Source organism: Triturus cristatus, chromosome 4_1, assembly GCF_964204655.1.
Source record: "Triturus cristatus chromosome 4_1, aTriCri1.1, whole genome shotgun sequence".
NCBI classification, from domain to species: Eukaryota; Metazoa; Chordata; class Amphibia; order Caudata; family Salamandridae; genus Triturus; species Triturus cristatus.
Window position 1 is genome coordinate 327,865,914 of NC_140585.1, and position 24,108 is coordinate 327,890,021.

A 24,108-nucleotide genomic window follows, 5' to 3' on the forward strand; every position below is an offset into this window, starting at 1 on the left:
ATCACTCAAGAGACTAGAGACTATCGTCTGACGATCCCGACCAACCAAGAAAGCGAATATTGTGTAAACCTGTGATGCTTGATTTCAACTGCGGAAACTAGATAAAGATATATTAATTTTGATATAACTCACCTGTGTGGTCTAAGTTTGTGGTGTACGGAAGGGGGATCATTGTGGTGTCTACGTGCAAATACCTTACACATTGCCTTGGGGATAAGCCTGTCTGCTCGAGCCAAGCTACCTAGAGGGTGAGCAGGGGTTATCTACCGTGTGTGTCCCTGTACCCTGACTAGAAGCAAGGGTCCCTATTTGGTCTAAGGTGTATACCTCTGCCAACTCGAGACCCCCAGATCTAACATTGGTGGCAGCGGTGGGATTAGAACCAGTATTTGCACTTGACCTACAGTGATTCTTCGTACATCACTAATCTAGTAAGCAGTTGCATTGCATGAAGTTTTTTTTTTTAAGACTATTCTTGGAGGATCGACGAAGCATCATGTCTCTGAATGGAGTAGGTGAGGAGTCGGAATTGCAATTCGAAGTGAAAAAGTTGCTCGAATATAAGAAGGAGCAACTAAAGCAATTCTGCAAATAGCTTGGATGCCCAGTGAAGGGCGGCGCCAACAAGACGGAGCTACAGAAAGCTCTAAGGGCCTGGTGGGAGGCCAAGAATGGCGCAACCGAGGAAACTACTGAAGGAGATGGCACACCGGAGCACGGATTTGGATCCGATGATCTGCCAGTGAATAGGCCAGCATCTAGGGCTGGCAGCGCCCATTCCAGTAGGAGCCTCTCTCCAGAGGAGCTGGAGGAAAACCAGAGGGTTCGAGCCCATGAGATTGAACTTTTTAAGCTCAAAGCTCAAGCGGAAGAAAGGAAACTGCGCCTTGACAGTGAGAAAGAGGCGGAGGAGAGGAGGAATGCTCTCGCTTTGGAAGAGAAGAAACTCCAGTTGGCTCATGAGTTGAGCATGAGGGAGCTGGACATTAAAGCCAAACAAGTGGCGTCCAGTCCGAATGGTGGCAGCGCACAACCAGTACAGGCGGGTAAAGTATACATACCGAAAGATTTGGTGCAGAATTATCAGAGGGGTGAGGATATCTATGCATGGTTTAGATCCTATGAGCTCGCCTTAAAGATGAATGAAGTGCCTGAGAAGTGTTGGGGAGCGGGTTTGTGGAAGCATTTTGAGGCCTCTGGGAGGGATGTCTTAGCACCCTTAGAAGCAGCAGGGACCTTAACCTACCCCACGATGAAGGAGGCCTTATGCCTCATGTATGGGCTTGCACCAGAACAGTACCGCCAGAAGTTTAGGAACTTCAAGAAACTTGATTCGAGTACGTGGGTGGAGTGTGTGAGTATCTACACGCGTGCACTGGAAGGTTGGATAAAGGGCAGCAAAGTTACTGATTATGTGGGGTTGTGTCACTTGATTAGTTGGGAGCACTTGAGTAGTCTATGTGTTCCAGAGCTGCGCCAGCATCTTTTAGACAGAAAGTTAACTGATCCCAGTGAGCTTGCTAAAGAGGCAGACCGCGGGACTAGCACCAGGGTCAACAAAGGGGTGGTAAGTATGCCAGCCAAGGGTGGACAGGGTCCCCAGCAGAAAGGTGGGGAGGACAAGGGTAACAGTAAGGAGTTCTCTAAAGGGCCCCAAAACAGTTCCCAGGAGAAGGAGTCCCAAGCCCCCAAGCCGAAGAGGTCTTGGCCCCCTAAGGGCAACAGACCACTGCCTACTTGCTATGCTTGTAGGGAAGTGGGGCACATCGCCCCTAAATGTCCCAAGAAACCCCCAGCACCAGCTGCTGCTCCAGTCCCAGGGTTAGCTAGTGTAGCTTTGGGAGGGGATTTGATTTCCAGTGGGGAAGAGGGATTAGCTATGATGACCCTTGTCTCGTTAGGAGACCAAGAGATGGTCCAGGATACCTTGATACCCGCTAACACTAAGAAATACGGGCAAAAGGTGACCATCAATGGGAGGGAGATAGAGGCTCTGAGAGACACCGGGGCTAGTGTGACATCTGTCAGGTGTCAGTGGGTGTCTGAAGAGCAAGTCATTCCCAATGTACTCCGCCCAGTAGTGGCAGCTGACACTTCAGTTCGCCTCTGCAAGATGGCGTGCGTTCCCTTTACATGGGGGGGAGTCTCTGGTACCTTGGAAGTCTGTGTCAGTGATGCCTTGCCGGTAGATTGTCTGTTGGGTAACGACCTGGAGAGTTCTCCATGGAAGGACGTAGAGCACAGAACTCACTTGGAGATGTTAGGACTGCCAGCGTGGATCTGTGTATCCACACGTGCCATGACAGCCAGTAAGGGTGGATTAGTAAAACTGGAGCCTGGAACGATGGCCCAGGAACCTGCCAGGAGAGGAAGGGGCAGATGGCGCGGGAAACCGGCCCCCGCTGTTCCCACGGTCCAGGAGGAAGCAGAACCTGAGGGGGATGCCCTGGAACCTACATGGGAGCAGGTGGCCGAACTGGGGGAGTTGTCTGAGCTGACCCATTGGCAGCAAAAGGGTGGCCCCTCCAGGGAGGAATTCTGCCAGGCTCAGAAGGAGTGCCCTTCTCTCGTCGGTGTGCGGCAGCAGGCTGCAGACCAGGCAGCAGGCCTAGGGTCCAAGGAACATTTGATTTACTGGGAGGATGACTTACTGTATAGTGAGCTTAAGTTCGCTGAGCCCGGTGCAGCCCGTGTGCTGGTGGTACCCGAGCGCTTCAGGAACTTCTTACTGGGTCTGGCTCCCGCCGTGCCTCTCGCAGGACATCTGGGGCAAGACAAGACCTATCACAGGCTTGTCACCCACTTCTACTGGCCCCAGACGAAGAAGCACGTTGGTACCTTTTGTAAGTCTTGCCAAACCTGTCAAGCCAGTGGTAAGAACGGAGGGAAGTGCGTGGCGCCCCTCCAGCCGTTTCCTGTAGTGAGCACCCCTTTCGAGCGGGTGGGCATTGATATCGTAGGGCCCCTGGATCCCAATACCGCCTTAGGCAACAGGTTTATCCTGGTCGTGGTGGATCACGCCACTCGGTACCCGGAAGCAGTCCCTCTCAGGACAATCACAGCACCCGTGGTGGGCCGTGCATTGATGGGGATCTTTTCCCGTGTGGGGTTCCCCCGAGAGGTGGTCTCCGACCGGGGTACCAACTTCATCTCTAGGTATATGAAGTCTCTGTGGGAGGAGTGTGGAGTAACTTATAAGTTCACCACTCCTTACCACCCTCAAGGAAATGGGTTGGTTGAAAGGTTCAACCGCACCCTGAAAGGTATGATTATGGGCCTAGCGGAGCCCATGAGATGGAAGTGGGACGTCTTGTTACCATGCCTGTTGTTTGCCTACAGGGAGGTGCCTCAGAAGTCCTTAGGGTTCAGCCCCTTTGAACTGCTGTATGGCCACCCTGTGAGAGGACCTCTCACACTGGTGAAGGAGTGGTGGGAGAAATCCCGTGGGAAAACCCCCCAGGATGTGTTCAGCTATGTGCTGGCCATCCGCAACCAAACGCAGCGCTTCAGGAAGCTCGCTCAGGAGAACCTAGAAGCCAGCCAGGAGGAGATGAAAAGATGGTACGACCAGAATACCACTCTGGTAGAATTTCATCCCGGGCAGAAAGTGTGGGTGATGGCGCCGGTGGAGCCTTGTGCGCTCCGTGACAAGTGGACCGGGCCATATGAGGTGGTAGAGCGCAAGAGTGAGGTGACCTACCTGATCAACATGAAGACTCCTAGGCAGCCCCTTAGAGTCTTGCATGTGAACCGCCTCAAACCCCACTTCGAGAGGTCTGAAGTGACGATGCTCATGGCTACAGACGACGGTGGGGAGGAGGATAGTGATCCTCTCCCTGACCTCCTGGCAACCAAGGAGCAAGACGGGTCAGTGGATGGTGTGGTCCTCTCGCCCCCCCTGACCCCAGAGCAGCAGAGAGACTGTCGCCAGGTGTTGGGTCAGTTTGCCTCCCTATTCTCCCTGACACCAGGTGTCACCAATTGGTGCGTCCATGATGTGGACACTGGAGATAGCCTGCCTGTGAAACAGAAGTTTTACAGAGTAGCTGACAAGGTCAGGGCCAGCATCAAGGAAGAAGTTTCCAAGATGTTGGCGTTAGGGGTAATTGAGCCCTCTAGCAGTCCCTGGGCTAGCCCAGTGGTCCTCGTTCCCAAGAAATCTGCTACACCCGGTGGCCTGTCAGAACTTCGGTTTTGCGTGGACTACCGCGGGCTCAATGCGGTCACCAAGACTGACGCGCACCCCATCCCCAGAGCTGATGAGCTCGTGGATCGGTTAGGAGCTGCCCGGTACCTCAGCACCTTCGATTTGACTTCAGGGTACTGGCAGATTGCCTTAACTGACGGGGCAAAGGAGAGGTCGGCATTTTCAACGCCAGAGGGGCACTTCCAGTTTCGAGTCATGCCCTTTGGATTGAAAAATGCCCCTGCCACCTTCCAGAGACTGGTCAACCGGGTACTGACCGGGCTGGAGCAATTCAGCGCCGCGTACCTGGATGACATTGCTGTGTTCAGCTCCACTTGGGAGGAACACTTGCAACACCTCTGTGAAGTGTTGAGGGCGCTGCAGAAGGCAGGCCTCACTATCAAGGCCAGTAAGTGCCAGATAGGGCAGGGATCAGTGGTGTATTTGGGACACCAGGTGGGGAGCGGCCAGGTGGCGCCCCTACAGGCGAAGATCGATACCATTCTGGCTTGGGAACCCCCCAAGACGCAGACAGAGGTGAGAGCCTTCCTAGGACTCACCGGGTATTACAGACGGTTCATCAAGGGATACGGCACCATTGTTGCCCCCTTGACAGAACTAACCTCTAGAAATCAGCCCAGGAAAGTGAATTGGACCGAGGCCTGTCAAACTGCTTTTGATGCCCTGAAAACTGCAATGTGCACAGCACCGGTGCTTAAGGCGCCTGACTTTTCGAGTGAGTTCGTAGTGCAGACAGACGCTTCAGAGCAAGGCGTGGGAGCAGTACTCTCACAGATGGACGACGAGGGCCGGGACCAACCCGTAGCTTTCATTAGTAGGAGGCTACTTCCCAGGGAACAGAGGTGGAGCGCTATTGAAAGGGAAGCATTTGCTGTGGTCTGGGCCCTGAAGAAGCTGAGGCCCTACCTGTTTGGGACTCACTTCCGTGTTCAGACCGACCACAGGCCCCTCAGATGGTTAATGCAGATGAGGGGTGAGAATCCACAACTGTTGAGGTGGTCCATCTCCCTACAGGGAATGGACTTTACGGTGGAACACCGTCCCGGTACAGAGCACGCCAATGCTGATGGTCTGTCCAGGTTTTTCCGCCTTAGCGATGAGAACTCCCAAGAGGGTGGGTAGTTCTCCCCGCTTTCAGCTGGAGGGGACACGTGTTAGACCTGACACCCTTGGCGTGGGGTTTTCCCCTATCTTTTGCCTCTGCTACATGGATTTTTGATGCTGTGCTGGATTTCGTTTTGCTGGTTTAGATGCTTTGGACACTGCCACTGCTAATCAGTGCCAGAGTGTAAGTGCTCCCTGTGTAAAATATCGTATTGATTGGATATACCTGATTGGCATATCTGTATCACCATGAAGTCCCTAGTAAAGTGCACTGTGTGTGCCAGGGCTGGTGATGACAGATGCTACTAGTGGGTCTGCAGCGCTGATTGCGCCACCCACCTGTGTAGCCCTAAAACAGTGTCTCAGGCCTGCCGCCGCAGGCCTGCCTGCAGTCCTCGGACTGCCATGTCCTCCTGGCCAGTGTCCACACTGACCGGGCCTAACCCTTCCCTTTTCGTACACATCAGTCATCCCTATGGAAGGCCCAAGGTACCCCCTGGGCAGGGTGCAGTGTATGTAGAAGGTAGAGCATGTACTAGTGCAGGTAACATGTTCTGGTAGTGAACACCGGCCATTTTGTGTGTTCACTACTGCAAGGTTATCTTGTTCCATAGGCTAACATGAGGGAGGCGGGTGCCAATGGCTATCCGCCTATCTTCTCATACGAACAAGATAAGACATGAGTGTTTGATATCCCTGAGCTCAGCATTTAATAACACATCTTTTAGGAGAGATTGTTTTTAAATCCTGAGTTGGAGAACAGTACTTTTTAGAGAGTAGCTGTTCTCTTGTCTGACCCTTCGGTGTGCCTGGGCGCGCTTGTGGATTGACTGTCTGGTTTGAGAGTGACAGGGGCTGGGGATCCCCCGGGAGGTTGGCTGAGTCAGCCCTCTGCTGAATGGCGACAATCGCAAGGAGAGTGGAGGGAGGAGATAGCACCTGGGATTGAATAGGGCTGTGCCTGCCTGCCACTCTGCTGGCTCCACCTCCTGCTGGGCGGCTGACGACCTTGCCCCTCGCTCTGAAAAGAATGTAGAAGCCAGGAAAACAAAGTGCTCCAGCAACACCCAGAACTGGATCAGACCGGGCTCAGGACCCACTTGCACAAAGACTTCAAAGACTTCTAGGGGTATAAGTACAAGACCCCTGACAACAGATTTTTAGATTCGACCATCGAGAGGAACCTCTGCTGAAAGACGGACCGCTGAAGAACTAAAGGAAGATTGCCGTGCTGTGTGCTCTAAAGGCTGACCTGTTCTGGCGTACAACTGAAGCTAAGGAGAAGAAGGGGTCCTGCTGTGTGCTGACCCTATCCACTTGACCAAACAAGACTTTGCTGTGTGCTGTGTCTTCAACTGAATCTCCAAGGGCCTGAGAAGAGCCGGCCTCCTGTTTCGCAACCCAGGGATAGAAAGGTTGCCAAGAACTCAAGACTCTGCTGTGTCCCACCTGCGCTGCTGTGTGCCGCAGGGACCGTGGACTGTTCTACCAAGCTTCTCAACATCTGCCTGTGAGGTGGGCTGGCTGCTCTCTGTCTTGCTGGAGAGTACCGCACCGAGCCGGGCCCGACACCGGTTGCCGCATCAAGAAGATCGACGTGCTTTGCCGCGACCCTTAGGCCTGACGCAGATCGAGAGTCGTACTTCCCTGCTCTACGAAGCCGCGCTGTGAGTGGCTGACTCCGGTGACGTCGACATCGTCACTGGGGGCTCGTCGAGGGAGTTGTGGAATCCTTGCACCGAACAGCCCGAGGAGCGCTTGTACAACGAGCGCAGCGACACTGCCGGAGCAACGTAGCTGCCTAAAAAATCGAGAGCCTACAAAGTGATTCATTCTCAGTGAGTATCGAATCACTCAAGAGACTAGAGACTATCGTCTGACGATCCCGACCAACCAAGAAAGCGAATATTGTGTAAACCTGTGATGCTTGATTTCAACTGCGGAAACTAGATAAAGATATATTAATTTTGATATAACTCACCTGTGTGGTCTAAGTTTGTGGTGTACGGAAGGGGGATCATTGTGGTGTCTACGTGCAAATACCTTACACATTGCCTTGGGGATAAGCCTGTCTGCTCGAGCCAAGCTACCTAGAGGGTGAGCAGGGGTTATCTACCGTGTGTGTCCCTGTACCCTGACTAGAAGCAAGGGTCCCTATTTGGTCTAAGGTGTATACCTCTGCCAACTAGAGACCCCCAGATCTAACAATTATGGATACCACTGAGTATGACGCTGAGTGTCAAAGACAACTGTCTGACCAGCGTTATTACACTCTCTTGATACAGGATCCATCTCAGAGACTCACCACCACCACTAGTTCAATGGTTGACTCTGCTACAGCACAAGGTTGGTTGACCAAGAATGAGGCTGATTTTCTCATCAACACCAACCCTATGACCCCCTATTTCTACACTCACCCTAAAGTACATAAGGGTGTCACGCCACAGCCAGGGAGACCGATCGTATCTGGAACCGGGTCCTTACTTGAGCCACTTTCCATATTTTGTGACCACTTCTTACTACCCCTTGTCCAAAAACCTCACTCTTTTCTCAAAGACACAAGGAGTGTTCTCAACTTGATCACTGAGATCAATGAATCAGGGGTCCAGATAGATCTTTTGGTCAGTCTTAATGTAGAAGCCCTCTACACCAATATCCCTCAAGATGCCACTCTAGAGCTTATAGAGCAGATATTATTACCTGAAACATGGACATCCCCAATGCCTGTAAGCTTCATTTCAGAATGTGCGAGCATAGCACTAAAACAGAACTTCTTTCAATTCAGGGATCAACTCTACCATCGGACGCAAGGTACTTCCATGGGAAGTACTTTGACCCCTAGTCTGGCCTGTCTGTATATGGCTAACTTTGAGATGATCTCCATCCAAGGTGATCAGAATCCATACTCGTCTAAATGTTATTATGCGGCCTCGCTACATTAACGACATTCTGATACTCTGGAAGGAAGATACACCTACATGTGACACCCTCTGTGAATGGATCAACACTCTTCACCCTTTCCTCTGTTTCACCAAGACTGTGTCAAACAACAACCTACCGTTCCTCAACCTTCTGATTACTCACCTTCACTCCCCCACATCTAAGAAACCCACTGACTGCAATAGTCTTTTACAATACGATAGCCACCACCTGAAACATTGGAGGGATAACTTACCTTACGGCCAATTCTTACGTTTACGCGGTAACTGCAGTGTCCTCGCTGATTTTGATGAACAAGCTGCAAATTTGAGATCCAGTCTTAAAAAACGCCATTATACAACAAATATTGTTCAGGTGGCACACAAGAGGGCACGTAATAACAACAGACCCTCGCTTTTGGAAACACACTCTAAGGCACAAGATGAGATTCATACATGTGTAACATAATTCACACCCCAATCAAATTAGATAACAAGAGCAATCAAAAAGCATTGGGGAATACTGCAGACTGGGGGACAGCGGAGCCCCATTCCGAGGTTTTTCTTCAAACGCACATGGAATCTAAAAGACACCTTAGTCCACACTAGACCCAAAACTGTACAAAAACAAACACAACAATCTCTGTGGGGTCTACCACCTGTGACGGAACACTTTCCGTGTGGGTCAAGTGGAGTCTGTGCCCTGAACAAACCCTCTAAAACCAAACAAATTAATGAGCACCAGATATGGATTTACATGATCACCTGCCCATGCAATATGCGTTACATTGGAATGACCCTTGCAAGGTAAAAACAAGAATAATGGAACATAGCAGTAACATACGCTGCAAAACAATTACTACCAAGATGAGCGCACATTTCTCTCCTGGACGGTTTTAGAAATACACCCACATGCAACCAAACACTATCTGTTTCAGAAAGAGCAACAATGGATTTTCCGTCTATCTACCCAAATAACTGGATTAAATGACGACATCCCCTGGGTGAGAACCACAAATGACGTAACCCCCATATCTTACTTTGATCTGGTCTGCCCCAATAAGTGACAGTTGGGGTATTCGCCACATCTGATTTTACCCACTGACTGTGAACCTGTATGGACTATTTTGCCAACCATACTGACAGATATCATCTGCATTCCACTTATTCTGTATGAACTATGTCACTTGCCATACTGACAGATTCTATCTGCACTCTACTGATCATGACGACATTACCATTACTGACAGGTTTGGCCCTCTATATAATAAGGAGCACCCTCTCATGCGCTCTACAAGGTTTGTATGCCCATATGCACACTATCATATGGGATATTGTCACCACTTTGGTATGTTCACCGCAGTATGGGCTTAATTACCATTTCAAAATGGCACCCATCTTTCTTAATTTCCATCGGGCATCTACACCACTCCAAGAGGGGCCCCATTTTGAATCTCCACTAGTCTGAAGATGGCATGCCCCACACGCAGAGTCCAAGATCCAGTTTAGTAGCTCACTAACCATATCAGTCCGACGCTCCTAGAACTATGGATCTCTCTGGAGTGCACACATTCGAGCAACAGCAGATCAAAGGGTAGGTCGCACGTTGTCCATGGCGATCCGGAACCGTAAGTACTTCTACGAAGTTCCATGTCCTTTCTCACTAACAATTTCACGGCACCTCGTGTACTGTGTAGTTATTTCTTGCCCTTTTCCCTCCATTCGGGACGACGCTTTGCGCAACTCCGCATTGCCCCTTGTATATAGTGGTAAGACATCATGGAGTACTGTTTTCTGTTGAAACACACCGCAAAGCGCATGAGAGTGTCACCTACTTGCCAATTTTTCTAATACTCATCACACCGGTGTGAATGTATGTCTGACGTTACGGCTATTATCACACTCTGCCATAGTTGCCACCCTCACAGTGGCATATATTCTGAGTGTGAATGAGCCTCCTGGTGGCACACATGCTTGATATCAATGTGCCTCATGGAGCTTTGGATTTCACCATGTCCCACATGAGGTCTACACTCCAAATTATGCAGCCTTTGTATTTCATAACCTATAAATGACCGCCCACCAAATGCGATCACTCACTCCTTCCGTTTAACCTCTGAATGTGATCCTGGCAAACTGTTAGTCCAGCGAGGCACTGAACTTAAGCATGGAATCACTCGGCATGCGCACCACATCAGGCACAGATACTGTTGTACCTCTCATTCCTTTTCCTACCCTCCCCTCTCTTTTTCCCTTCTAGGTCGGTACATTTGTTGATCGCGATAAGGTATAATCGATATCATTTTGCGTGTGGGACAGCACGGCACTAGATAAGACATGTGCTTTTTGACTGTCTCCCTAGGAGTAGTTTAGTTCGTTTTTTTCACGGTCCTGACAAATTGCCTTGATCTTTCTCAACTTTATTGGTAAGAAATATGTTGACCACTATCTATAACTTGAGCTAACGTGGATAATTACACCCACCTTGGCCTACACTCTTTTTAAAATAACCTAGGGTTTAACACATTAAACTTAATCTTCAATTTCCTTAAAGTTATTTTTAATCCTTAGCACTCTACACAGACACTACTCGCTCACCATCACACTCACACTTCACAAACGGCAGCTCAAAAGAACTCCGGCAAAGAGCCCCCTTGCGGGGCCCGTTGGGCATTGCAGCGCCGGACTAACGAGGAGCTTCCCAATGATGAAGCATGACACTCCTCGGGTGTGTGAGGTCTCTTGCTCCTGAAGTATCAGATCCCTCAGACTCGATCCCCCAGCAATTTACTGATCTACCTTTCAATAGGAACTACACACCTTCTTGATTCCGAGGCCTTTTTGGGGGCGTGTGTGCTGGACCTTTATTCAGCCCTCTGTCCCTCCTTGTGATTTAGATATTTCCAGGTGCCTTGGTGTAAGGGTTTGGGTGTGATACAATTCGTTTTCAAAGACTTCTCACTTCAATAGGGAGCCCTTTGAGAGTCTTTGGGACCAGGATAATGTGATCAAGGCATTTGGCTCCTGAAACTAGTCTTACTGAAATATGAATAATAGCCTTCTGTGGAGAAATTGTAACTCTAGAGTTCCTGAAGTCCGATTCCGGTCACTCTTCATAGTAGTTTGAATTGACATTTTTTTTCTTTTTTTTTGGCATGGGATTTGCGAATGTATTTTCACATTTTTGTCCGGCGTGAAGAAGAGAAATTTAGCATAAGTGAGGATATGAGATTTGAAGTCCACTATCTTTAGTTCATCTACCTAGGATTGGACTGGCATGGAACTATGGGAGATAAAGTGAGTACGAATTCAGGGCCCGATTCACAGAGTCTCCGTACGCCTGCCAGAATCTCCATATGGTGCATTCTATGCAGTGCGCCATGCAAAGATTCCACAATGTGGTCAGAGACTCGGCCACAACTGCAGAGACTATTTGTGAATTGGGCCCTCAATTTTGAGGAGGCTTAATTTCAGGTGGGAAAGAAGCTATCCGGAATTAAATGTCTTCTAAAGTCTGTCCTAGCAGGAGTATGTCTTCACAGGAGGAGATTTTAGGTATAACTACATATCATCTGCATATATGTAACAGAACTGTATGAATTTAATTTCTTCTCTTAGTTCTAACTATAAATCCTTTGCTGGAAAGGCATTTACTCACATATATGCAGTATTCACTGTCACAAGCTGCATATTCATTCAATTTAATTTGCTCTCCTCTAGTTTACAGATGTACATCTGCATCTTTAATAACATTTGAACAATTGAAGGAGTATAAACATGGCTATTTTGCTGTTTTTGTTACTTTATTCACAATTTTTGTTTTACCTTTGTTCGTCTCTATTGGAATTGATAGTTCTTTTATGCTTAGTTCTATTTAGGCAAATATAGGCCAATAAAACTGTCTTTGATTGCCTCGTCTATTGTTTTTCATTTCCAATTCTTCATGTTACTCTTTTCATTTTATAACTTAATAACTTATATTTTGACCTGAGTGCTACCCCTTTTCTTTCTTTTCTCTCCTTCACTTTCAATAGCTCTTCCCTCCACCTGCCAGTAACTCGGTCACCTGCAAGCTGCCAAAATTAAACAGCAATGTAGGTAGCACGTTTTATCAACAGTGATTCAGGACAAAACTAAATAGCGTTTGGTTAGAAAGAGTACATTTGGACATGCAAACGTGTGGCCGTTCACCCATTAGAATCAGACATGGACAGAAAATAGGCCTGGGCACTGAAATAAATGTGTTCCCATTAGTGATTTAGATGGCTAAAAAAACTGTCCCATGTATTCAATTTTGAGCAGTTTTAAACTTGTAAAGACACTCTGTATAAGTGTATTTGCTTTAATCTCCGGAAAATCAACAGTAAAAACCAGCCCAGCAGACCATGAAAGAGGCCACCAAACAGCTTAAAAATGGCCCACTCATTGACCTGTCAGACCACCCCTTCAGGCACTGTCTGATTGCCCTAGAGATCAATCCGATCCTGGCACCTATCAATTTTTGAAGGAAAAAAGGCATGAAAATGGGTTTTCATGCAAATTGTGCTTAAACTCAAGATTGCACCTTGGAATTTGGTTTAATTTAAATTGACAAAAATATTTACCAGTGTGCAATGATTTCTCAAATCATAGACTAGGGGTGGAGGGATTATTTCCAGATGACATTGTAACCTTAAAAGTTTCTCTTTTTATGTCCTTCCTTTAGGTTTGTGACAGTGCAGCTGTATGCAAGACATATGGGTACCAGTAACTACAAAATGTATAGAGTGGGCTTTGGCTCAAAACCAGATAAGATTAGTATCTCATTTCATGCCCTTGGCTATTTGAGGTTTCATTCCACCTTCCAGGAGGTGTTTCCACTGAAATGCATGTGGGAACATTTTACATCTGGAAAGTACTCTCAATAACCATACTGTCTGCCACATTCAGTTGTTTATTGCCTATATAAATTCAAGACAGAAAGCTAACCTTTTGCTACTGCAGAATTTAATGTAATGAACAGCCAGACCGGTTTACTTTGTCTGTGATTGTGTTAATGGCTTAGATATTGAGGGGCGGAAGACTTTGAGTGCTGCTGACAGAAGCCTGGCGGTGGTGAAATTGCAGAGAAACTCCCAAGCTTAGTTTCACATCCCTCCAATGTGTTTACACTCTTCTTCAGATTGACATCTTTTAATAATTCACAAGGCAGTTTAGCATAGTCTTGTCTCTGCTGAGGGAGTCAGGAGGGCTTCGATGTGTCACAGTGGGAATTGTGCCTTTAAAGGTCTCAGCTACTGTTCGTCGGGAAAATCCATTGGGTTCTGACAATAGTAAGTATTTTGTCATTTGCAGCAAAACCAGATCCAGCCGGAAACTAGAGACAGAGGGGCCACACCATGTCCACAATTTACTGATTATACTGGATACACCTCAGTTTCCACAAACATTTCAAACACTGATACATCATCAAGCCATAAACTTGGAAAATATTATCTAACAAACAGATTACCACCAAAAATTCATTCAACCGGTGGCATACTGAAGTGGGCTTGAATATGGCTGCAGAATCCCAAGCATTGTTGCATGCAGGGACATCAGCAACTTCGTAGGTGTCAGCAATAACATGTTAGCATTAGAGTCTCACATTGAGTAACCGATGGAAGCCTAAAGGGTGGGTATATGAGCGGAATAACCTTCGTGCACTACCGAATGAAAGGAGGAGGGGACTCCCTAGCCCATCATAAAGATACTTAAAATAGTGGTCAAATCCTCTCCAGATTCCACGTAGGACCAGCTACATTCTTTAACACAAGCAACCAGAAAACTATGTACGTTAATAACTGCCCTCATCCCATCTGTGCTGCTGCCAGAGAGATAGTCCATACATTATCTAGTTATGTACCAGGCCAAGGGTGGCCGACCTTAAAGACTGTGATGGTACGTAACGGGAAAACAGGGATTGCACATCCTCAGCCCCTCCACCAAACGAGGCTTTATGCACCAGGCATAGCGTCTTAAAGTCGACACGTTGTCGGACTGGGAGCCAGGGAAGTTGTTTCCTACTGTTGGATGTAGGGTGATGTTTAGGTAATTTGAGCAAGGCTCTAGCTACCGCGTTATCGATTGACTGAAGTTTGGCAAATTGAGCAGCACCTGCTCCCAGATATAGAGCGTTACAATAGTCAATTCTAGACAGAATCGTGGCTACTACCACTATTTTCCTCAAAGAAAAGGGGCTGAATGGGAGAATCTTCCTCGGGCCTTTTAACATAAAGAAACAAGCAGATGAAACTTTGATTAATATGAAAGGCCCAGGTGAGGTCTTTGTCAAACGCAAAACCGAGGTTCCTGGCTTTGTTGACCGGAACGGGACAGGTACCGGCTGCAGTTGGCCACCAAAGATGATTCCAAATCGAGACTTTCTGCCTAAACTCTAGAACCTCAGTTTTATCAGTGTTCAGCTTTAGAAAGTTAGAATTCATCGAGGTCATCAGGGCAGAAGTGCAATTGCAAAATTCGGCTGCCGTGGCATCCACTGACTGAGTTACAGACACCTTAAGCTGGTTGTCATCAGCATATGACACCAGCGTGAAGCCGTAGCTTTTTATTAGTCTAGCCAGGGGAGCTACATAAATATTAAAAAGTGTTGGGGACAGGGCCGAGCCTTGTGGGACTCCACCAGGGAGTATAAACTTGGACCTTGGATCTCATCTGAGACAAATTAGGGTGTGGCGCCTTCCCATCTCACAGAGTCTTTTAGGGGTGTAGAACATTCGGCAGCATTGTCATTAGCTAACTCTGGTGGCTTAGTGGACTGATGTGTCCACTGTAGGCGCCTGTCTTTGACATCCCGGTCACAGGTCTACTTAGCCTTTCATCCTTCCAAGGTTGATAAAAAGTAGTACTATTGAGTTGGGTAACAATAAATATTTGTTATTCAGCACCAAGAAGCCCTTCTGGGTGAACATGCACTCTACAAATGCACGTTATGTTATTCTCATCCATATTGTTTCGCATATACAAGCATAAACTTGTCTGTTCAGTGCTCTTTTAAGAATTCACCCCTCTTGCCTATAGCACTATCCTAGGAGGGCCAGTTTGTACTTTGTTCCTATTGTTACTCATATGAAATAAATGTTTCTCAGTTATGATACAGTAAAGATTCAGGTAGGTCCTACTGCCGAGTCCTTTTCAGTGGATGAGAGCACATCCTTGGTTCTGAAACAGCTCTCCTCAAACAATCAGAATCCTTTAATCCAGGTAAACAGCCTATACCAGCTTCTTCAAACTAAAGACCCAAATCCGTTGGAGTCCCACAGCATTTACAATCTCTACATCTTGAGGTCATTCTTTTGTGTCTCATTCAGGTTTGTTAATTTAAACCCAGATTTCCTTCATTTCTTGTAAGGACGGCCTTTACCGTTTACCCTGCCTCAGTTCTCATTTACTTAATCAATCGACCATCTATTATCGTCACTTGGACTCATTCTTTTGTAACACTTTGAAAATACTGCCCACAACTGGTGACTGGATAGACATTGTGCGTTTCTTGCTACCAGAAAGGCTACATCAACACCTTATCTGGTGGTTGTCTACTAGAACATCTCTGTGCCTTACTGGGATGTCCCTCGAATGATGTTCTTGATAAACCTATACCTTAGCCTACCTTCTGCACACGTGTTGGGTGTGGGATATAAAGCGGTTTATCAGTATTGTTAGAGATCTCCAAATGTAGTGGAGAGTCAACCTTTGCCCTAGAGCTGTAGGCACTGTGCTGTTCCTGCTCCTGCCACCAAGCATGCAGCCCAAGCACTCCCCCATCTCACTTTTAAATCAACAACCAGAAGCTTTTGTGCAGGTTGTTCATACTTGGCTGATCTCAGTGCTCCTTTGTACTAGGCAGCTGCCATCTTGACTGTTGAGACACGCCTGGCTGTGGAGGCCTCTCTTTCCCATATCTCGCCATATTTTTATCCTCTATGCTGATTGTGCAAAAACATGCCTAGAGCATATATAACCTCTCACCCCACTTTTTCCTCGTTTGTTAGTCCACACCATCTTACTTAAGCCTTTAATCTCTGATTTGTTTCATAGTGTTCAGAGAGTTGTGATTCGGCACGGTGCCTCACCCCTAAAAGTACTCTTTCACAAACACAACCTCTATTTTCAGACCTCATAGCGCATACGTTTTTATGAGGCAATAATAAAGCAGAAAATAAGTGACAAGTTGCCTTTTAAGCTGAGGTTTGAGACTGTTATGAGGTGGAAAGAAAGATGCACCCTTCAAGGGACTTCGGGGGGGGGGGTATGGTGATCCCTGTTTCTAAATGTCATCAATGGATATGAAGAAAAGACAGGTTTGAGGACTGCAAGGATGGCTAACCATGAAATGACCATCAGGTTAATCTTTGGAGTGGTATTCTTGGCTAGGAACACAAAGAAAGGCCATCTGACTACCACTGTCCACACCAACTGCCCACTCATCCACTACATGGAGACCCAAATATCGTTCTATCGCTTTCCACTTTGGAACATATCAGATCCATAACATAAACTGATTTTATCACAAAAATATTATAACAACTCACCCACACACACTTGTGCATACACCTACAAGGCTCGTCAGATCTCCTTCCTTTCAACACATCACTCGGAGATGAAGGACAACTTCACCATTTAAACTGTATCCAGATTTGTTGGCTGCACATTGTACCTTCTAGGTCACCCACAAGTAATGAATTCACCACTCATTTTGTATGGAGGGTTTGCACATTACTTCACTCCCATCAGTATCTGTGCCATACATCCATCTCGCATTTTGTCCTTGTTAGACAGTGGACCAAAACGCTTAGATGTGTGAGTAAGATTCTAGACTCTATTATCCAGTACTCCTTTCAATGATTCAGTCTGGCAATGTGACACATTACTAATGTTCTTCTTTAACTAGTCTTCTTGTCTGCCTAGTAGACACAACATTGCTTCATTCACCTGGATATAAACAGTTTCGCTCTTTGCATTAGTACACTTTTATCAATTTATACATAATATACCCGGCCCAACCATTTTAATATTCAGCTTTCCACTCAGCAAGTATTTCTTTCTTGTGAAGTCCTCACCTGAAGATAGAGACATTCTCATTGGTCATTGTAATAAGTCTATCAACAAGATCATTGAATTATTTAAGGATGGCCTATCACGTTTAACGTCATTTGATTCCACATATTTCTCCTTCTCATTGTTTGTATGTATTTATGGAGTGCAAGCCTACTACCAAGCACTGAACACAAGTGATAGCCAATAGTTATGATTCAGAACCGTTTACAATGAAGCACAATGTTTGTGGTGGTGAATACTATAGTGCATAGCTGTAGTGCTATCTGAACTGTTGGCCTACAGCACTGATGTTGATCTTAAGCTACAAGCCGTTATCAGTCAACACTCCTAGCAAAGCCATCTCCTTGAAAGAAATTATCCACACATTTGAAGAACATTTGGGGTTGACTTTGAAGTCATAAACCAACTTCTGTTTGTAACTCAATTCCTAAGTGAGCTTCTGGTCATATTCAATTCCATTACCTATTAACTGTTTTTGACAGTCCCCACCTAACAAATTGCATTCCTTTCCTATGTTGTTTATCTTCTACCACAGTCTCATTAAATCTTCCTTCTCAACAACAAGGTCTGTAACTTGAAACACCAGCCACAAATCTTCTTCCTCATCCTCCTAGACCCGAACCTGGTCCACATGTTAATTCCGTAATCAACAAATTCCTTACATCTATCACGTAACTCCATGTAAACAAGAACACCTGCAATCGGAACACCTATTTGAATATACTCAATGCCATTTGTGGTGAATATGGCTTTCGGGAGTGGATAATTTGTTCTCACAATAAAAGGTGCAGGCCACAAAAGCAACTAGAATCACCACACACAAGCCAGGGCCTCTTTTTCAATGACAGAATAAAGTTCTTCAACTCTATTCCGCATGTGTGAGCCATATTTTATTAATGTCTCCTTTCCACCTTATTTCTCAAACAGACCTACTCCAGAGGCACTGGTAGAACCATTCACAAGTTAGCCTATGCATTGAGCTTTGGCAAAGCCAATGGCCTCCATATCTATTTCAAACTTGCGGCAGCATACTTTCATATAACTAAAAATAATTCATTTCTTCAGAAAGAACCATTTTATGTGAAAAGTCCCTTGGTAAAACTCTGCTTTTCCAAGGAAGGAAGCAAACTGCTACTTAGTTGGAGAGATGCACTCATCTAAATCTGGAATTACCTCTGAACAGGTCATTTGATAGCAGTTTAGGATTGTTTAATGCGCCCCTGTTGGTCTTTTTAGGAGTCCCTGTACAGCAGCCTTCACTTAGCTTTACCTGCATATTCTGAGAACAAATAGGTGTATTAAGCAATGATTTGTAGGGGTTCTATCTATGGCAACTTCCTTGCTTTCTGTTCCTCGTCAAGTTTTCTTTCTTCACTAAGCCCCCCAATAAGAAATCCCATTCTTTCCTACTGACAATTTGACGTTGGTCTCTCGTCAGTTTAGATCCTATGTAGTGGTGTTTTTGTCCTTCAAAAATTGTGTATTATCTACAAAGTTTGTCCCTGTTTTCATTTTGCAACATGTTTTTTTCGTTTCAGAACATCCCTTATCTATTCATGAATTCCTGGTACCGTTGTAGGCCGGTTGCACACTATTTCTTATTATATTTTTTGTGATGATGTTATGTACTGCTAGCTGGACTCCCTAGACAGTGTCAGAGAAACAGATGTACTAATGAAGAATCAATATTGACAAATCTAGCATAGCCAAAGTAGCGTGGATTGGCAACTGTGGGGCATTAATGCAAAGCAAGATCAACAGACAAATAAAAAATTAAGCATCATTTGACATCATGAAGGATCAAAAGCAGACCATTGCAAGGCATGAAGACAGTCACAAACGCAGCAACACAGAAGATAACATGGCCAATCTGTAGGTCTTGTGACTAGCCGGGCCACAGTAACTGCTTCTTTACATTGTTTGTGGGTGATGCATAGTGCAGTTAGTAGGGATGTCTTGCATGTTCAGAGGTGAAATCCTAGGGTCATTAGGCCTCTCAGATTTCTGGTCCTACCAGAGAGTCAGCTTGGTAGCAGGGCATGAAGGAGATGTTGAGTGGAGGGCCTTGTATGTAATGCAGGTAGCCTTGACTGTGCTACAGGTATTCAGTCATAACCATTTTAGTGATTTTTGTACACGTTTCATGTAATCTAATTTCTTCTTTACAGCAATGAGTTTGGCCATCACAATGAAGGACAGATTTTAGAGATGCAAGTCAGTATACTTGTGGTGACCACTAAATCTGGCATTGCCCTATTTGGTTCTAGAGAAGACTAGTGCTTGAACAAAGCATCTGAGGTCTGGGCAAGGAAGGAAGTGCCTGATATTCCTAATGGTGTAAGGTGGAAAGAAACACATGTAGCAGTTGCTTTAATGTGCAATTCAAGGCTAAATTTAGAATCCAGTGTGACATATCGCGGTTTGGCCGAGTTTCTTGAGAGATGCTTACAGTTTCTGATTCTCCAGCCATTTTGGTGGTGGTTTGTTGCTGGATTTGGAGGAAATAAAAATAATTACATTTTCTGTGCGTTAATTTTAATTTCATGAGGCACATTCATTTTTGTATATCAGGCAGTTTATTATGGTCAGGGGGATATGGGGCAGCCACGCTTCTAGAAGATTTGGGAGTTGCTTGCATACTGGTGGAAGGTGACACCATGTTTTTGCATCAGTTACCCCCGAGGCTCTATATCTTAGCTGAACTCAATGGGCAGCAAAACAAAGCCTTGTGGTTCCTCAAAGAGTGATGTGATGAGGGTCGACATTGAGTTCCCAATCCTCACTTGCTTGAAACAGTTTAAGAGATAATAGCAAAATCAGTTGAGGACCGGGCCATTTCAACTCATGCCTTCTTCGTGGAGTGCAAGCTGGAGACCAGGCTGTGTGGTTCTTCAAGTCAAGATTATCCTGCGTCTTGAAGCTGAAGGGACTCCTCAAAAATCTTGAGGAAACGGATTGCCATGGTAGGATTCTATCTGATTCTTAACTGCAAGGAGGACAGGATTTTGTGATGTTGATGTGAGCGTTCAAGTCGATATGAAATGCCTTTTCCGAGAAATTTAGTGATTTATGGCAGTGTGCTGATTGGTCTGAAATTTTAGGTTTTGGAGGGAGTCACCATCCGTCCTCTTTATGGGAGGTCATACATGACCAATTTTGAACAGTTCCAGTACTCTGCCTGCTTGGAGCAAGGCAACGATACAAGTTAGTCATTTGGGTGTTAAGAAATCTCTGAGTTCTCTAGATCTGGTTGCAAGGATATGATTGTCTGCATAACAGGAGCTTTTGGTTTCTGAGATAGCTATTCTTAACTCCTCATCTATGTACCTTGAAGATATATCAATAAGGCACATACATGTGGAGTTAATTAGACCAAAATGTTGCTTCCCATTAGAAATTTACCTTCACAATTTACTTGTCCTCAATATACTTGACGCGATATTTTGTCCACACAATATTTTGGACTTAGATTTTGTCCAAACAACCTAGGACGGCCTTAGAGGTAAAAGAGTTCCAGTCAGCAGGTGTTCGCTTGTGAGTAAAAATGGGCACAGTATTGCTGTTCTAAGGGAGATTATCAATATCTTCTCTAAGAGATTTGAGCTTGTTGGAAAAATGATTGGAAAATTCCGTTTGAGACATGCAGCAGACGATTGATGTTTAAAGATGTGAAATGTTTCCTTTAATAGACATCTAGTAAGGTTTAGTCTGTTATTGAAATGTGGGTTCACGTCTGTACGTGCTATTCTATTAACACAAAAACGGAAATAAATAACAATGAAAAGCAACATATAAAGAAAGACAGGAACGTGCTGTGATTACTAGAGTCAGCATTCTCTCCAATAATGGAAGGACCAAATTATAGAGTCCGATAAAATAATTTTGCTACCTTTCTCTCAGAGGTACCATACCCTTCTGACCTAACACATTTAACATCTACAGAAACCAACCACAGGATGAACGCCACTCAGCGGTGATGGTCTTGATATCAAAGACAAAGACCGCTAACATAAGCTACAACATAAAGGACAACAGCTGGACACCTTTTAGTACCATGTTGTACCAACCAAATATAGCACAATAGTCTGCTGAGGCATGCAGTAGTTAAGAAACATGTTATACAAACAAGAAATGTTGAACTAGAATCTTGGAACCACTCTACATCATTATAAAAGTACATTATCAATATTGAACTGAAATCATGAAAGGCAAGGGCGAGTATCAACACACAATATGGCTACTTACTCTAGGACATCACGATTAAACTGCTTCTTGCTATTTCCCAGGAATTCTCCAATCATCTGCCTGCTGAGTCCTTTTCGCTGGAGAAGAAAGTGTGCTACCCCGATGGGCGTATCAGGGATAAACCCTCGCGAGATGAGGAACTGTGTACCTTTGTCTGGATTTCTGCAAAAGACAAACAACTAGACTTAGTTTCTGTCTCTCAATCTTAATAACTAGTTGTGAAACCCCTCCCATTTTTCTCCATTTTAATCAGTCAACACTTGATTCTTGTGTTGCAATGTCAGCCCAATTATTCCCATCTCATGTGCAGCACTCTTCTTTATGTGTTTGACAATCTTTGTGTGATTTACAGGATGTAATGCATTGAGTGTTGTATCAAGAATGGTTACTCAGCCAGGATACACTAGGCCTGAAAACCAGACATAAAAATAAATTCAAGTTTTATTGTTTAATCTTACGCAAGCAGGTGGAATATTTTTGTGTGAGCAAAACTGACACTGTAAGAGACTTCAGGTTCCATGCTACTGAGGTGCAAGAAGTACTAATAACTAATGCTTCCGGGTTTTTGAATATCACTGTTTTCAGATTTGTTTTGCAACCATGAGGTTCAGAGCAAGTAAGCCAGGCTACGTTGTGATGCTTAGGAGGAAAGGGTTGCTGAACTCTTTTTATACGGGGAAAGGGAAAAATAAAAACGGATTGGTAAGAGGTATTCTGTGCACTCAACTGAAGACCTTCTAGCTTATAGGTAGGCAGAGGTATTAGATGGTTCTGCAACAAACCAAAGTCCAGATGTACGACCATTCCATTTTGCAAGTCGCAAATTGCAATGTTTTGCATTTCACGATTTGCGACACACAAAATGGAATGTACAACAGTGTCTGGGACACTGTTTGGGATTCCCAAATGGGTCACAAGGGACCTGCCTCATTAATATTCATGAGGCAGGTCACAATGTGCAACCCATTGAGAATGGCCGACACTCACAGGGATGGTGGCCTGCTAGGATCAGCAGACCACCATGTGTGTGATTGCTTCTTTAATAAGGTAGTTTTTCTTTTTTTAATGCAGTCAGTATTCCTTAAAGGAAAACTGGATGTGTTTGAAAAAGAACAATTAAACATTTCAGTTTATTTTTAAGAAGGACCACTGCCTGCTCTTAAAAATATTTGAGCCCACATTCACAAAGGGGTGAGGGGTCCCTAGGGATCCCTTCCGATTTGCGACTGGTCTACCACCAACTTTCCATTGGCAGTAAAATGCAAATGTTTTGCGACCCCATTTTAGTCAGAAAACATTCGTACATGTCCCTGCAGTCACTATGACTATAGCGAGTCGTAAACTCTATTTTGTGAGTCGGTAATAGGTTACCGACTCGCAAAATAGGGATTGTACATGCCACAGACCTATTTAGCGGTCACAAACGGCCTGATTAGCCGTTTGCAACAGCTAAACACAGTCGTACATGTGGCCTAGAATGATAAGATGCTGCAGTAAAGCAAATAGGGAGGTTTAGACAAACTAGTTGGTAATGTGTGATGGGCAGCATTTGGGGTCTATATCTGATTCACTCTAACAATATTTATCACTGAGTTATTCAATATCATGCTCATAAATCTGACATGGCTTGCATTAGACTAGAACATAACATTTAAGTTTATTGATATAATAAAGCTAGGCATTGTCTTGCTAAATTCCCTTGTTTCATGGCTGCTCTGCTATATTTATGTAAAATGGCAAATAAATTGTTTATAAAAAACAGGAATGTGCCAAAATCTTTCAGCTTCCTATGGGAGGCATAATGAGGAGAAATATCTCTATTTCTCCTCGTTGTTTTTCCCTCTTGTTATGTGTTCTACATTCTCCAGCAAACATTGGAAGAGGAATATGCCTCTTAGGAAGGTTTTGTGCAGGAAGGTGCCCCTTCCTGCACAAAAACAATCCTGCATGCAACATAGGCACACTTGCACCAAAGGGTGCCTGCATTGGCACTAGGCTGCCAAAAGGGCACCAGCACAAGGGAAAGACCAGATATGTCCTTAGATAGGGAGCCATCCTGCCCTTTCCCAGTCACAAGCTGATAATCCAGCCCCTTATTCCTATAACATACTAAGGTTTCCGCGTGTGCTGCTTCTTGGAGTTTGGGGCTCTTTGCCTTTACACTGTACCACCACGGGGTTCCCTAGTGGCGGATCCGCCAGATTCACTTACGAAGCACAACTCAGAAACGGGGGTGGGAAATGCCGGTCTGTTTCCTTCCCTCCACAAAGGCAAAAGCCACTTTTGGGGGCTAGGGAATTGTACTGGATATAGCGTAATAAAAAGTGGGGGGTTCACGACATCACCTATGGTTAATGTGATGGGTAAGAAGAAGAGGGTGCCGGGCACACCCACAGTAAAGTGATCATGCGCCCAGTATCACGTCACACTTCCCAAAGGCCTGTGGAACTCTTTCTTTAAATGCACGCAATTTTAAAATGTTACAATATAGTAGTAATAAGTTTGGCCTTCTTCGCTGTTCGCCTGTTGCATATGACA

At 45.4% G+C, this 24,108-nt stretch overlaps 1 protein-coding gene across 4 annotated transcripts in view; it reads right to left on the reverse strand.

The window, feature by feature from the left end:
- Window positions 1-24,108, reverse strand: part of IQSEC3 (IQ motif and Sec7 domain ArfGEF 3) — a 977,131-nt gene that overhangs the window by 278,271 nt on the left and 674,752 nt on the right. For all 4 annotated transcript variants that reach the window (XM_085652293.1, XM_085652292.1, XM_085652296.1 and 1 more), the window contains exon 5: window positions 21,571-21,732. In XM_085652293.1, coding sequence (XP_085508419.1) covers window positions 21,571-21,732 — 162 coding nt within the window. The remainder of the gene's footprint in view (window positions 1-21,570; window positions 21,733-24,108) is intronic.